At 45.4% G+C, this 13800-nt stretch overlaps 1 protein-coding gene across 1 annotated transcript; it reads right to left on the bottom strand.

Annotated features, from left to right (window-relative positions):
- Window positions 1–669: 669 nt before the first annotated feature.
- On the bottom strand, window positions 670–10856 carry SFRP4 (secreted frizzled related protein 4). The gene is made up of 6 exons (XM_055301040.1): window positions 10233–10856; window positions 8956–9036; window positions 8793–8858; window positions 6500–6698; window positions 3513–3576; window positions 670–1551 (listed from the first exon to the last, which is right to left on the bottom strand). Exons 1-6 carry the CDS (start codon window positions 10678–10680, stop codon window positions 1366–1368), a joined length of 1044 nt encoding a protein of 347 aa, XP_055157015.1. The 5' UTR covers window positions 10681–10856; the 3' UTR covers window positions 670–1365.
- Between the last annotated feature and the right edge of the window lie 2944 nt (window positions 10857–13800).

Raw genomic sequence — 13800 nt, 5'->3', positions numbered from 1 at the left:
TCTACTGGACGCCTTTACCACTACTGCGCTGCAGTGGTGACACAGGACGGAGGAGCCCATGCCTGCATTCTTATTAACGCCAATTCTCCGCTTGACCTTGGCTGACCCACGCACCTCACTTCCATGTCCCGATGGCCACTGAGATGAAATGAGATGATGTGTCTAACGGCCCTGTGTGAGTGCGACAGGTCACGTAACCCTTTCTCTGAGAAGCAGGGACACTGGTAAATCTAAAGGAGATTTTATACTTAAGCTTTCAGATTGTTCCTCCATTCCATCCTTGAATGGAGAAGTGACGGTAGTTGGTTTTCCGAGCCCAGAGCTGGTGTGTGGCAGGGGTGTCATTGCAGGCTGAGAACCGGGGACTTTGAACCAGTCCTGGCCCTCTCGCATTGGGCCCATGGCACCTTTGTCAGTGCCAGCTATCTGCAGAGAGAACATTCTCTCAGGATTGGCATCAAGATATCTAAGATGTCCTGGGAAATGAGATAGCACATCCACGGGTGTAAAAGCCTTGGGGGCTGCGTCACTGGTGTATAAATGATCATAGGAGAAACCAACCTTGTTTCTGGTGCTACGTAGTGATTACTAATGAGAAGCATCATGAACATGAATTCAGAGCCTTTCCACCCACAGCATGGCAGCCAGGAAATAAGGATCCAGATATGGTGTGTTTGCCTTTCCCTTTTATTTAGTTATCATCATTATTGTTTTAGTTTCTAAAGTTTCTAGCTAAAAACGAGCTGAAAGGGTTCTTTGTGAAAAAAAAAAAAACATTACAGTTTTCCATATCCTACTTTTCTAGATAGTTCAAAAATTCCCTTTCATCACAGAAATTCTTCCGCAAACAGTAAACACATAAAGATCTTTTAGACGTTCGTTCCTCTTGCTTTCTTCCTTCAAATCCTCGTATTTCCGATCGCATTTAAAATATTACGAACATTCTAACATGACAAGTCAAACTGAAATATAACAGATTGTTAAAAAAAAAAAGGAGTTTTCTTTGTAATATGGCATTTATTTTACAATGCACATATTAGGTCAAATGGTAAGAACCAAAGCATCTTCCCCCCCTTGGAGATCGCACAGAGTGGGCGCCTTTGAAGGCTACCCTGACTGCCGCAAGGAGATTTGTCCACAAGATTTGAGCTTTCATATACCTTCCATACCAAAGGACATATCTACCACTACAGTTTGTGGCGGCTTAAAAAGAAAAATTGAAGCATATCATTAAGAAAAATCTGCAAGATGTGTCTGAGGAGTACTGCAGTTGTGAAGGCGAGGGGAGCAGGGCCTTCCCCAGGCTGGCTGGGCAGCGGCTGGCCTCATCCTTGGAGGCAGTCTCCGTTCTGGAAAGCAGCTGGCTCACACTTTTTTTGGGTTTGTTCTCTTTTGGGCACTCCTAGCTTTAACGGTCTTCTTGGGGCTGGCTGGTTTGGGAGCAGGAGGCTTTCCCTTTGGTTTCGGGGTGTTGCTACGACTGGTGCGCCCGGCTGTTCGCTTCTTGTCCTGAACGGTCCTCCGCTGTTCCCGCAGCCTCTCTTCCCACTGCTGGGAGGCAATTTGTAACCGTGACCATCAAGTACATTTCACCGAGTAATGCCATTAAACTAATGTCAGGATTGATGCCCTTTTTTTCCCCCCACTGTCACATGTAAGTCATGATAACAACGAATAAAATAGCTACGCTGCACTGTGGCATTTCTCATACACCGGATGATTTGAAAAGTGCTCAAGGTGGGATGCAATCTGGCTATTTATTCATTTCACTGAAACTCCCAACAGCCCTGCTAGGTGGGCACCTCGGTAGGGGCCAGGAAACGAGCACACAGAGCTTATTTGCACAGTCATGTGGCTGACAAATGTCAGAGCTGGGATGCAAATTCACCAGTCTGACTCCAGGGCCCAAGGCCCCAACCCGTGCACTTTTGCCCGTGTAGGCCCTGCGATGCCAGTTTCCTACACAGCAAGTTTCCTACAAAGCAGGGGTTCTGACACGGCTAAGAGGCGAAGCCTCACTAGGAAGTCCAGGGGCCTTCTTATGGCATTTGTGGGTGGGCTCACCTAATTCTCTTACTTCCAAAGGAAGATAGCCCCTCCCACCTCTAGTAATCCACGCAAGTATTAGCTACCCAGAACTGATGAGAAATGAGACTTTCTGGATAGTTGTTTCCTTGATAGAAAAGGATTTACTACTTCTATAAAAGATACTACTCATTTAAATAGCAGCATGTAAGAAAAAACTGAGTCCACTTGAATAGATGTTGCTTTTTATCACAGAATATACACTGTTTTGTTGGAGTTTATTTCATTCAGTGGAGAGTCAGCATGAGCACAGGCTGGGCATTGTCTGAGGCACCAGAAATACAATGAAATGAGAAACACTGTCCCCACCCTCCCAGGGCACAAGTGTAGTCTGTCGTGAAATAATAGACTCATTAGGCCTGCTATTATATGGTGCTAGCTTCAAATTCTTATGGAAGCATTACTGGAATATTTGCTGCAGAAGTGAACTGCCTAAATGGCCATGATTCCTGAAAGCTTGCTTTCACTCAGGTTCTTAGGGTGGACTTGTTTTCTATTTTGATGCTTCTAATCTGCTGCGGTCTTGGAAACTGCATAACCAACCTTACTAGAATTTTCTGTTCAGGAAGGCGAAGCCGGTTCCTGAGCAGCAACTCAGTTTTTAGCTCAGATGTAAAGGTCGTGTTATTCCCAAATGCACCCAGTAGGAGAGGCTTTGTTCAAACTACCTTCTCCATAAGTCAGTATTAATATAGACTTTTCCCTCACACACTAAGAGGGCACGGGCAGTAGTAGTAAGACCTTTTGTGAACCTGAAAACACAAGTCCTCCTACAGATACCTAAATGTATTTAGAGGAGAGCGGGGATGCTTTAAACATTTCAAACCAATGATCTGATTTCTTTGGTTCTGGTGTGAACTCATATCTCTGGGCAAAAATTATTCTAACTCCTTTCATTGAATTACCAATCTTTCTCTGATGTTACCATTAAAATCATAGATTTGGCCCCAAAATGATTATAGTTTGTAGGTAATTGATTTTGACAAGTCTCAAAATTGTTTTAAACACAGGGAAAGATTATGCTTTGTACAGAGACAGCATGAATTTTAGGATTGCACATTCCTACATCCTGTGTCTATGTTTGTTTTAAACCCTCTGGAGGTAAAGTCTGCTGAAGTACGTGACTGATTTTGCTAAAATAGTTAAATGAAATACCACAGAAAAAAAATTTTAGACCTTAATTTAATCAAGGTTATATTTTATATTAAAATAACCAATCGATCAGGATTGAATGCAACCAAATCACCGTGAGATTGAAGAGATACTGAACTACAATTTCCAAGTCAGAGTAGCGCTGCTCCTAACCGCTTATTCAAAAGATAAATAGTGAGAGCCTGGAGATGGGAGTATGTGCTGAACCCCTAGCGCTATAGAATTTCTTCACTCACACTTAACTCCGTATTTGGAGTATTGCTAACTATACTTACTATGGATCTTTTACTAAGTTGATCTCTCCATTTTTCAACTAAACAGTTTTCAAGAAGCATCATCCTGAAAAAAAGAAAAAGTAATTTATCTTGAGCAATTCTGATTATGAAAGGAAAAAGCTTAAAAATACAAAAAAATTGGAAAAAAACCCAAATTCTTTAAAACCCTTAACCCTACAATCCACATATCCACTATTCATATTTTACTAGCATTTCCTTTTTTTTTTCCTAGCATTTCCTTTTATTCTTCCTCATACCTATATACATATTTAAATTACACTGAGTATTTAGGTCATATCATATATTTCCTTTTGTCATTCTATTATACGCATTTTCTCATTTAATTAGAATTCAAAAATACAGCTATAATAACAATATAATATTTCAACAATAATATCCATTACACACTTAGGCCTTTCTCTACTGTTGAACCCCCTTCTTTTGCTTAGCTCCTGTCACCAGCAGTGTGTTGAATGTCCTTATACATACAGACTAGTGTGTACTGACTTATTATGCCTCCAGATAGATTTCTGGAAGTAGAATTATTGGGTCAAAGAGTATATATTTTTTTCAAAGTTTTCAATGCACAGTGCCAAACTCTTTTCAGAATGGTTGAACTTTGTTTCAAATTATTTTTTAATTTGGATTGGAGAATTAAAGAGGTAAATTTATTTACTCTTTGTATTTCTTCTGGAACTTGTATAGATTTATGTACATATTATTTATATATTGTAGTCTTTACATGTCAAATATGAACTTACATGAACTCTTTATAGAGTAAGGTTACTATTCCTTTGTCATAACTATTTCAAGTATTTTTCTCAATATTTATTGTCCTTTTGGGGTGAGTTTTATGTCCATGATATTATATCATCAAAAATGCATATTGACATTTTTCCATTGTAATTTCTTACATTAATTTCATGTTTGCAAAGTATTTTGTCATTCAGATTTCACATACCTACCTATTCACCTAATTTTACCCTCTATGATGAAGTTTTAAAAATATTTCTTTACTCCATTTGAAATTTATTTTATAGTATAGTAAAAAGTGAACACATGTGCTAATTTTCCAAATAAAAATATTTGAAACATTTACTAAACAATATATTGATGTCCAATTGATTTGCTATATATCCTTCATAATAAGTTATTTTATGCATTAGAATCTGTTTCAAGACTGCTTTCTCTGTTTTATTTATCTACATGTGTACTCTTGCACCACATGGTTTTAGCAAGTACAGCTTTGTACCAGTTTTCTGTCTCTCCTAAGGCAGATTTCCTTTCAAATGGTATTTTCAAAATCTCCTTTATACACTCTTCTCCATTTGTTCCTCCAACTGATCATTAGCATCATTTGTGAAGACATAACTCCCAGTCATTCAACAATATTTTTACTGGCATTTTCATCAGAATTACATTAAGTCTATAAGCAAACAGAAAGGATGACGGGGAAGTTGTTATTTAATTCATTTATAATCCATTCATCTGCCCCAATAGGATTCAATGACTATGTTCCAGTATGTTCCCAGAACCACATCTAGTCCTGCAGCAGATACAAACACTATGCAAGAGATGAGCCTAGAAACAGTCAACATTCATGCAGTCTGCTTCTGTAGAGAGACAAGCTGCAAGTAGAACAGCTTTAAAGCCAAGAGCACCAGATAGTATACGTGGTATGAGGAGGGTACCCAAGTTCTGATAGAATACAGATCGAGAAAGTATTCAAGTGAGGCTAGTTTCAAAAGGTGTTTTGGAGAAATAGCCCATAGTTGTATCCAAAAGAAATACATGAGCAGTAATGGCAGAGAATCAAAGGGAAGACTTGTTATATAAAAAAAGGACCTATTTTGTTGGCGATGTATCCTGTAGTGGGTTATGGGGCCCATCCAGTAACCTGGTCTGAAGAGTTCGATTATTACATTATAAGGTACCAATATATAAAAAGAGGCCAAGGAAAGAGATGTGGGGAAGCCACACTCCCAGCTAGTGATATATAGACACATGTATACACATGCATGTGAGTGTGAATATGACTGTGTCTATATGTAATGGTCTATCAAAGAAATATTGTATACATTTAGATTGTACATAAGGAAAGTGTGGAATTGTCGTTAACTTGATCTTTTTTTTTTAATTTTTTTTTTTAATTTATTTATGATAGTCACAGAGAGAGAGAGAGAGGCAGAGACATAGGCAGAGGGAGAAGCAGGCTCCATGCACCGGGAGCCCGACGTGGGATTCGATCCCGGGTCTCCAGGATCGCGCCCTGGGCCAAAGGCAGGCGCCAAACCGCTGCGCCACCCAGGGATCCCTAACTTGATCTTTAGGTTATTGAAGAGCTCTTTGAAAAAATTCAGTACTTGCCACCCTAAGATTGATTTTTTTTTAAAGATTTTATTTATTTAATTCATGAGACACACACACACACACACACACAGAAAGAGAGAGAGAGAGAGAGAGAGAGAACATAGGCAGAAGGAGAAGCAGGTTCCATGCAGGGAGACTGATGTGGGACTCGATCCCAGGACCCTGGGATCACGCCCTGAGCCGAAGGCAGATGTTCAACCACTGAGCCACCCAGGCGTCCCCCTAAGATTGATTTGAATGGTCTGAATGTCTTAACTCATAGTAACTGATTGGCCTACAATTTTGGAAGTCAAAATTTTGAAATAAATTTTGAAAATTGCTTTTTAAAGATTCCATTTTGACATTTTGAAGTTGATTTTTAAAGATTCCATTCAAATCCTCATATTTCTATTTTTCCTTAGTGCCACGTGGAATTAAACGATACTGAGGATACGTGAGATCACAACAGAGGCATCTATTAAAATTGTCTTGTTTGTTTATTTCTTTCTTTATTGAACTGTCTTGTTTAAAAAGAACTCCTGGTGCCATATATATATTTTTTTAATAAACCATGACTGCTAAATGAGATTCATGTTTTTAGAAGCAGTGTGCAGTTTCTTCTGTCCCTTGGTGCCTACCTGGAGCGCCACTCGTAACACATGATGAGAACGTCTTGATGCGGCAGGATGTGAGGACACTGGCAGGAAGAATTTGTAATGAGCGGGACCTGCGTTCGAGGGATGGGTGACAAGGACTTGAAGATCTCTTTCACGTCCACCACAGTGGTTACTTCGTTACAGCCACTCCTCTGCACAGCTTTGATTTTGGCATGAATGACTGCAATGTAAAAAGTGATAGAAGTGTGGATGAAGCCTTTGGAGACAAAGACTTGGTGTAATCACGCCAACTCCTGAGCCCTCTCTTAAAGAATGCCTCCTGTAATTATGGTCATGTCCGAGCTGCCCAGATGCCAGCAAGAAGCCCACACAATCGTATTGTCAGCATTGTCTTTAAAGTCCTGGCTCATGCCACAAGATGTATGAGCAAAATGACAGGCAGGCTTCGTCTGGGCTCTGCTTCTGGATCGGTGAGGGCTCCTCATGGGGCTGCAGCCAGGATGTGAACAGAGAATCTCAGAGATTGTTCTCAGGCTGAAAATGCTAAAATTTGGTTCGTTTGTTTGTAGGTCTGTTTGCCAAAAAAACAAACCAGAAGATTCAAGTCAGGAATGTCAGTAAATATTTCACAGAAATGAGTATTTGTTTATCCCCTGCCTTGTGATTATTTGAAGTGAGAATCATATGTTTTTGGGTTCAGAAGCCACTTTTCTAAAAAGACATTATTTTAGAGAGAAAGATTGAGAGTGCGTCCATGGGGGAAGGGACAGAGGAGAGGAGAGAGAGAATCTCAGGCAGATTCCAGAATGAGCCGGTGAGCCAGGAGCCCAAAGGGGCGGAGGGGAGGGCTCGATCATGAGATCATGACCTGAGCCGAAATCAAGAGTCTGACGCTCAACCCGCTGAGCCACCCAGGCGCCCCTCAGAAGCCACTTTAAAGTTTGGATGGTCCAACCACCCATCTGACGCTTGAACTTTTTTTTCTCTTCCAAAGGAAGTTATGAAAGCCATGACATTTCTGAACTGGAAGGAGGCTCTGAAGATCACTGTTCTCAATCCTTTACTCACACGCTGTCAGGCCAAGGTCTGCGGTGAGCAGAAGTGTAAGTGTTATTACAGATGGCTGTTAACATCGCTGCGTCTGATTACGCTCTAAATTCTGGCCCCTTTGGTCCCTTACTATTACTGCCTTCCATGGAATTGTAATCAGCCTAGCACAGATCTGTCTTGGATTCTGTCCTAGAAAGCTGGTTTATGAAGAAGCCAAAGGACTTAAATAGAAAATGGTTTCACCATTAAAGTAGTTATGGAGAACAGCAAGACAGTGAAGCCCCAGTTAGTAAGGAGGGCTGGGGAGTGTCAGATGAGGGACAAAGGAGATTAGACTAAGACACTATCTACAAGAAACATTTTTAAAACGACAACAATGGAAGCTACTGGAAAAGACCATGTGCTTTTTTTTTTTTTTTTTTTGGTTGAGTTACCCACGTTGGCTAGATAAAATCTCAAATCTTACAACTCAAATAAAAGGTTATGTTTTCAGACTTTTATATTGCCACGGTCTTCCTACTTCCCCATGTGACATACCACATAAAGTTGATGATTTAAAATTTCAGTTTGAATGATGGAAAACAAGTTAACAAATAAAATGACCATTTTGCCTAAAGAGTTCCTGTCATTTCAGCAGAAGTAACGTAGGAAATGCAAAGGAACATAAAATAACCCGAACGGATATTTTAAAAGGACACATTTTTAAATTAAATCTATTTTCAAATGATAATAGAATTCGGTTTACTTAAAAGATTAAAAATAGCTGACCCCCTACAGAATGTGCCGACTGCTCTTTCCAATAAGACAGGAGGGCATTTAAACTATGCCAATGCCTGTACCTCTTTCCCCACAATTCCTTTAAGATGTTAAATATCTGTAGGAGTTTATAAGTAAAAGGAAAACAGGGGGAGGTCTTAATTCCTGGGCCTCAGATAATCCAACCCACGGATCACTCACCCACTCTTCCGATAGCACTGAGATCTCAGGAAGAGAACAAGTCAGGTGGGCCGCCGTCCTGGCTGAGTGGCCCGTCTGCCTAAGACAAGTAGGACCTCGATGGCAACTCTGCTCTGATCCGCACCACTCTTCCCCCCCCCCGGGTAACCTATTTTGTATTTGCTTAATTTCCCCAGAAAAGCAAGACATTTTCCAGCTGTCGCCGTGCCATCTGGAACCCACGTAAGTTGCCACTTTGCGATCAGCTTTGCGGCTGGCTTTGCCATGTGCCAAGTCCTCCAGTAAATGGTTTCATCAGATGACTTACCGTAGCTGTAGTTTTTGCTCAGATACGTCGCCAGAGTCGGCTTCACCTTTTTGCACTTGCAACGGTCTGGAGAAGACGAAAGAGAGACAATAAGTTGGAAAAGTGTTCAGAAACCACACTGGGGAGGAGACAAAGGGGGAACCTCAAGGGAGAAAGAACTCACCGGGGCTTAGGCGTTTACAGTCAACATCAAGGGGCCTTTCCTGTACCATCATGTCTGGCGTGATGTCTACCCACTTAACGTCTGAAACACACAGAGAGCCACGTAGGTGTGGTCAGTGACTTAGCCTGCTCACCCGGCTGGAATAAGGAACCATCTGGAGACAGACGCTAACACAGTATCACAAAAGAATGACACTACATTGTAAAAGTGGCATGTGATTGTCGTCTACTTTTTTCATACAGACATTCCTGGGCTTAGGAAAGAAGATTTTTGAGTGAAATGTTGCCCATCGAGCACAAATTGATACGAATGCACATCCATTTCACTTGGCTGACGCACACTAACTTCCCTTCCAAATCCATTTTAAAATGTTGCTTTTTCGCAGCTTGACAGTTGACACTTATCAAAACATACAGAATATTTCCAAATCGCCGCCTCTCTTTTTGCAAGGCAGAAACAACCCACAGCTATATATAACCCCCCAAGAGCATAACCCTCTTTTATATAATCTGAGCAATAAATACGTTTTTTTTTTTTTTTTTGTTTTTTTTATCCCTAAAGCTTTGAATTAGAGAGGAATTCAGACTTTCCCTTCACTTTACTTCTCCTCCTTCCTGTGTTGGGCAACGCTCTGACCTATAACCTCAGAAACTACACTAAGGCAACACCATAATCTCTCTAAATGTGCAGGATAAAAGCATGCAAAATGTTCTTAGGTTTTTGTTTCAAGAAATGGTTTTAAGCTTGCTCCTTCATCCTAGAAAAGCAGCCAGATGACCAAAAAAAAAAAAAAAAAGGAAGTGAAAGTGGACATCCAGTTAACTAAGATGCCACAGATGCCCTTCCCCAGAACGACTAAATTTACAAACTGCACTCCTGTGGGGAGTGGTGACTTACGGGTAGGTACTGCTTTTTTTTGGGGGGGGGGCAAGAGTTTTCAGGGGCTCACACTAAACGGGAGATTCCCGGTGGGATTGTTTTGGGGATCAAAGTGCGCAGCGCTGGCCCCACCCAGGTCGCGCCTGCCGCTGCTGCCGCTGCTGCTGTTGCTGCTGCTGCTGCTCGCGACCCCCGTCCAGGTGCGCGCCCCCGACGGCTCCAGCGGCGCCTCCCGCCCCGCACGCCTGCTCCACGGGACGCGGGGCTCCCCAGCTCCGGACGTTCCTGCAGGCCCCCCCCCCCGCCCCCAGGCAGGTCCCCTGCCGCTCCCCCCTCGTCCCGCCCTCGGGAGCAGGGTGCGGGGCTGCCCGCCCGTCCGGGCTCCCGCGCGGCCTCACCGTCGGGGAGGTCGGTGACGATGGCCTCGGGCGAGATGCACACGCCGCGGTCGTACACCGGCAGCTCGTCGCAGGCCAGGCTCTCGGGCCAGCTGTGGTTGTACATCTTCATGAGCGGCTCGCAGTCGTCGCGCGCGCGCTGGCACACCGACTTGCACGGCTTGATGGGGTCGTGCAGGAACTCGAGCGTGCAGATGGGCGCGTACATGGCGCAGAGGAAGAAGCGCAGCACCGAGCTGCAGTTCACGTCCACCAGCTCCTCGTACTGCTCGATGGCCAGGACGGCGTTCTCCTGCGTGCTGTGGTGCAGGTGGTTGGGCATCCGCGTGATGTTCCAGGGCATGTGCCGGCACATGGGGATGCGCACCGCCTCGCAGGGCGCGCCGCGCACGCCGAGCGCCAGGCGCAGCCCCAGGCAGCACAGCGCCGCCAGCACCGCGAGCTGCATGGCCCCGGCCCGGCCGCCCGCCCCGCTAGCCGTCGGTCCGTCCTCCCTGCCCCGGGGGCGGCCGTCGCCCGGCGCCGCGGACACGCCGTGCGCCCGCGGGGCCCGGCCGGGGGTCTCGGAGCGCGAGGGCGCGGGCGCTCAGCCTGCGGGGCGCCCAGCCGCCCGGGCAGCTCCGGTCCCCGACGCGGCAGCTCCGAGCGCAGCCGGCCTCGGCCATTGCGGGACCCTATTTATCCCGACGCGTCCCCTGACGTGGGCCCCGGAGGCTCCCGCGGCGGCGGCGGCGGCGGCGGCGGCGGCGGGGGCGCGCCCCTCCCCCTCCCCTCCCCCTCCCCCCGCGCCCCTCCCCCGCCCGCGCCGCGCCCCGAGCGCTGACATCATCCCCTCCGGGCCGCGGCCCAGGGCTGCGAGCCTGCGTTTCCCCAAAGTCCCTCCTTGTTAGTCGGGCCAGTCCTTGTCCTTCGCACCAGGAGAAAGAGTCCCTGGCAGTCGTTTGGGACCCCGGATCCAAGAGGGGGCAAGGAGAGGATCTCAGGACGGGGCAGGCGCTGTTTGGGTCAAAGCTGAACTCCGCGGCCCCTGCCCTAGAGGTGCCCGGGGCTCCGGGTTGCAGCGGGGGCGACCTTCCGCGGCCCCTCCTCCCGGGGCTCGCTCGCCTGCAGCGCGCCCGTCGCGGGGGGGGGGGGCGGGGGGGACCCGGAGGGACACGTCGTCTCCACACGTCGTCAACCCCCCTCGGTTGTGCGCACTTGGGTTTTGTTCCAAGCCGTGAGCTTGGGCTCAGGTTTTTCCAGAAAGGCATTTGGTCTGTACCGTGCTCCGGGAGCCCAGCAGCCCCAAGGTGCAATAATAGCATCTTCTGGTTTAGGAATGTTTTCCGTCCGTCGACATTCCCCTTCCTTCTTCTCACCCTCTGTTCCTCAATCCACCGTGAACGGAAACCCAGGAGAAAACAGGACCGGACACCAAAGCCTGAAAGATCCCCCCCTCCCCGCCCCCCACTTCATTGCCAAGCGATTTCCAGCCCAGCGAGGCTAAAAATCTTGAGGTTTTGATGTGCTTGAAACTACTTACATTGAGTAAGAAGCCGCGTACCCTGGAAAGCATGGTACGTTTTGTTTCTTCTTCCAGCTTATTTTTATGTTTTGTTTTTTTTTTTTTGTTTTGTTTTGTTTTCTTTTCTTTTTCGTTTATTTTTATTAGGAAGAGGTAGTAAAACCAACTGCTGGCTCAGGTCTCACAGAAAAGGGAGACTTTGTTGTTGCAAATGTACATCAATCTTCTGGCAGTAAGGTTTCTGGTATATGATATTCTCTTAGGGCATTAGGATATGAAAATGTGGTCTCTGAATGTTAATCTTTAAAAACATCGGTTCAGCACTGGGTGTTATACTATATGTGGGCGAGTTGAATTTAAATAAAAAAAAAACTTAGAAAAAAATAAAAATAAAAACATAGTTCAGGGGCATCTGGGCGGCTGAATCAGTGAAGTGGTGGCCTTTGGCTCAAGTCAGGGTCTCAGGGTCCTGGGATCCTGCCCCACGTGCGGCTCCCCCCTCAGGAGGTAGTCTGCTTCTCCCTCTGCTGCTCCCCCTGCTTGTGCTCTCTCTCTCTCAAATAAACAAATAAAATCTTAAAAAAGCTAAACAACCATAGTTCAATTAAAAATCTGAACATATGGCAGATAGCTGTTTTTTGTTTTTTGTTTTTGTTTTGGTTTTTGGTTTTTTTTTGTCTCCAAAGCTTAGACCCACAATATTAGTTTAGTTTTGACTCTGTCCAGGACTAAGAATTATAATAGCCCAGCAACAAAAAAATACAGCTGGCATTTTATTGAGCATTTACAATAGGCTGGGCGTGGTGTTAAGCTCTTTAAATGTAAGACTTTTTTTAAAAAAAATTATTTGTTATTTTTTATTTTTTTAAGGGAACACAAATTAAACATGGTAAGTTGAGAGGACAAATGACACAAATACATTTCAGGATTCATCCAAGGAGTCGGGTTCTATTCAGGGGAAGCCCAGAGAGTCCAAACACAGCCGCGCCAACCTGGAGCGATAGTTCCAGTTTCAGGTAGGTCTCAAGCTCCCAGGATGGCAAGTCGGGCCAGTGAACTCTCAAGCAATGGGGATAACCCAGAGGACATCTTCAGCCATTTCCAGCAGTCAGATCCAGTGAGTCGAAACCCCCTGGCTTAGGGGGAAATATTTGTAGCCGCAGCTCCTACAGGGGCAGGAAATGCAGTTTTGAGAGACAGCTGAACTCTGGCTCCTGTGAGTTGGTCAAAGAGGCAGCCTTGGAAAGGGCTCTCTCTGGCGCAGCATCTGTTCACAGCTAGTGCCAAGTCACAGCACGGCGGGCATCACCCCGATGTTCCCCGGGGCGTTTCCTTGAAGAAAAGGTGCGGAGAAGGTAAGAGGCCTTCTCTATAAAGTTCTCTGGCTTCCCCGGGGGGGTCCACTGGCTGCCTGTCTGTAGTGGTTCTACTTGGGGTGGGAGACTCTGTCCACGGCCTCCTCCTTCAGGCCCTGTCTTAGCACTAATCCATTACCCTGTACTTGACGTTGATTTGCCAATAGCCTACGTAGCTGAGGAAGTTACTCTGGTCAGTGGCTTCTCTCTGGAGGTTCCTGTGTAGAGGCCTGCTTCTCTGCTTGGGTTCCAAGGCCAGTCCTCTTCTCACTCTCCACGCACCCTGCCTCTCCAAGTTTCTCAACCTTAGTGCTTCTGACCCTGGGGCCAGAATATTCTTTATTGGGTTCTGTGCATTCTGGAAAGTTTAGTAGCCTCTCTGGCCTCCTCCTACTAGATGCCAGTAGAGGCTGCCCCTACCCTGTTATGACAATCAAAAATGTCTCCAAGTAACTGTCTCCCCTGACGTTCCCCTCTTTGGCTTCAATTACCACCCAGATGTCGATGGCTTCTGAAACCAGCCCTCTAGCCCTGTTGGTTTGTGGAAATGCTCATCCAACTGTCCCTGGGGTATTTCTACCTGCATAACCCACAGGTATGTCAAAATCAACCAATCCTTTTTTTTTTTTTTAAGATTTTATTTATTTACATGAGAGACACAGGGGCAGAGATATAGGGAGAAGCAGACTGCCTGTGGGGACCCCGATGC

This window comes from Nyctereutes procyonoides, unplaced genomic scaffold (assembly GCF_905146905.1).
Source record: "Nyctereutes procyonoides isolate TBG_1078 unplaced genomic scaffold, NYPRO_anot_genome, whole genome shotgun sequence".
In the NCBI taxonomy this organism is placed as follows: Eukaryota; Metazoa; Chordata; class Mammalia; order Carnivora; family Canidae; genus Nyctereutes; species Nyctereutes procyonoides.
The sequence above is the reverse complement of the archived record's forward strand: the minus strand, read 5'-3'. Positions and strand labels throughout refer to the sequence as shown.

Coding starts and splice junctions, on each gene's coding strand:
- SFRP4 (XM_055301040.1), bottom strand. CDS start 10,680: ATGCAGCTCGCGGTGCTGGCGGCGCTGTGCTGCCTGGGGCTGCGCCTG. Junction 9,037..10,232: donor CGTCACCGACCTCCCCGACG/GTGAGGCCGCGC, acceptor TGTGTGTTTCAG/ACGTTAAGTGGGTAGACATC. Junction 3,577..6,499: donor TGTTACGAGTGGCGCTCCAG/GTAGGCACCAAG, acceptor TCTTTTTTTCAG/GATGATGCTTCTTGAAAACT.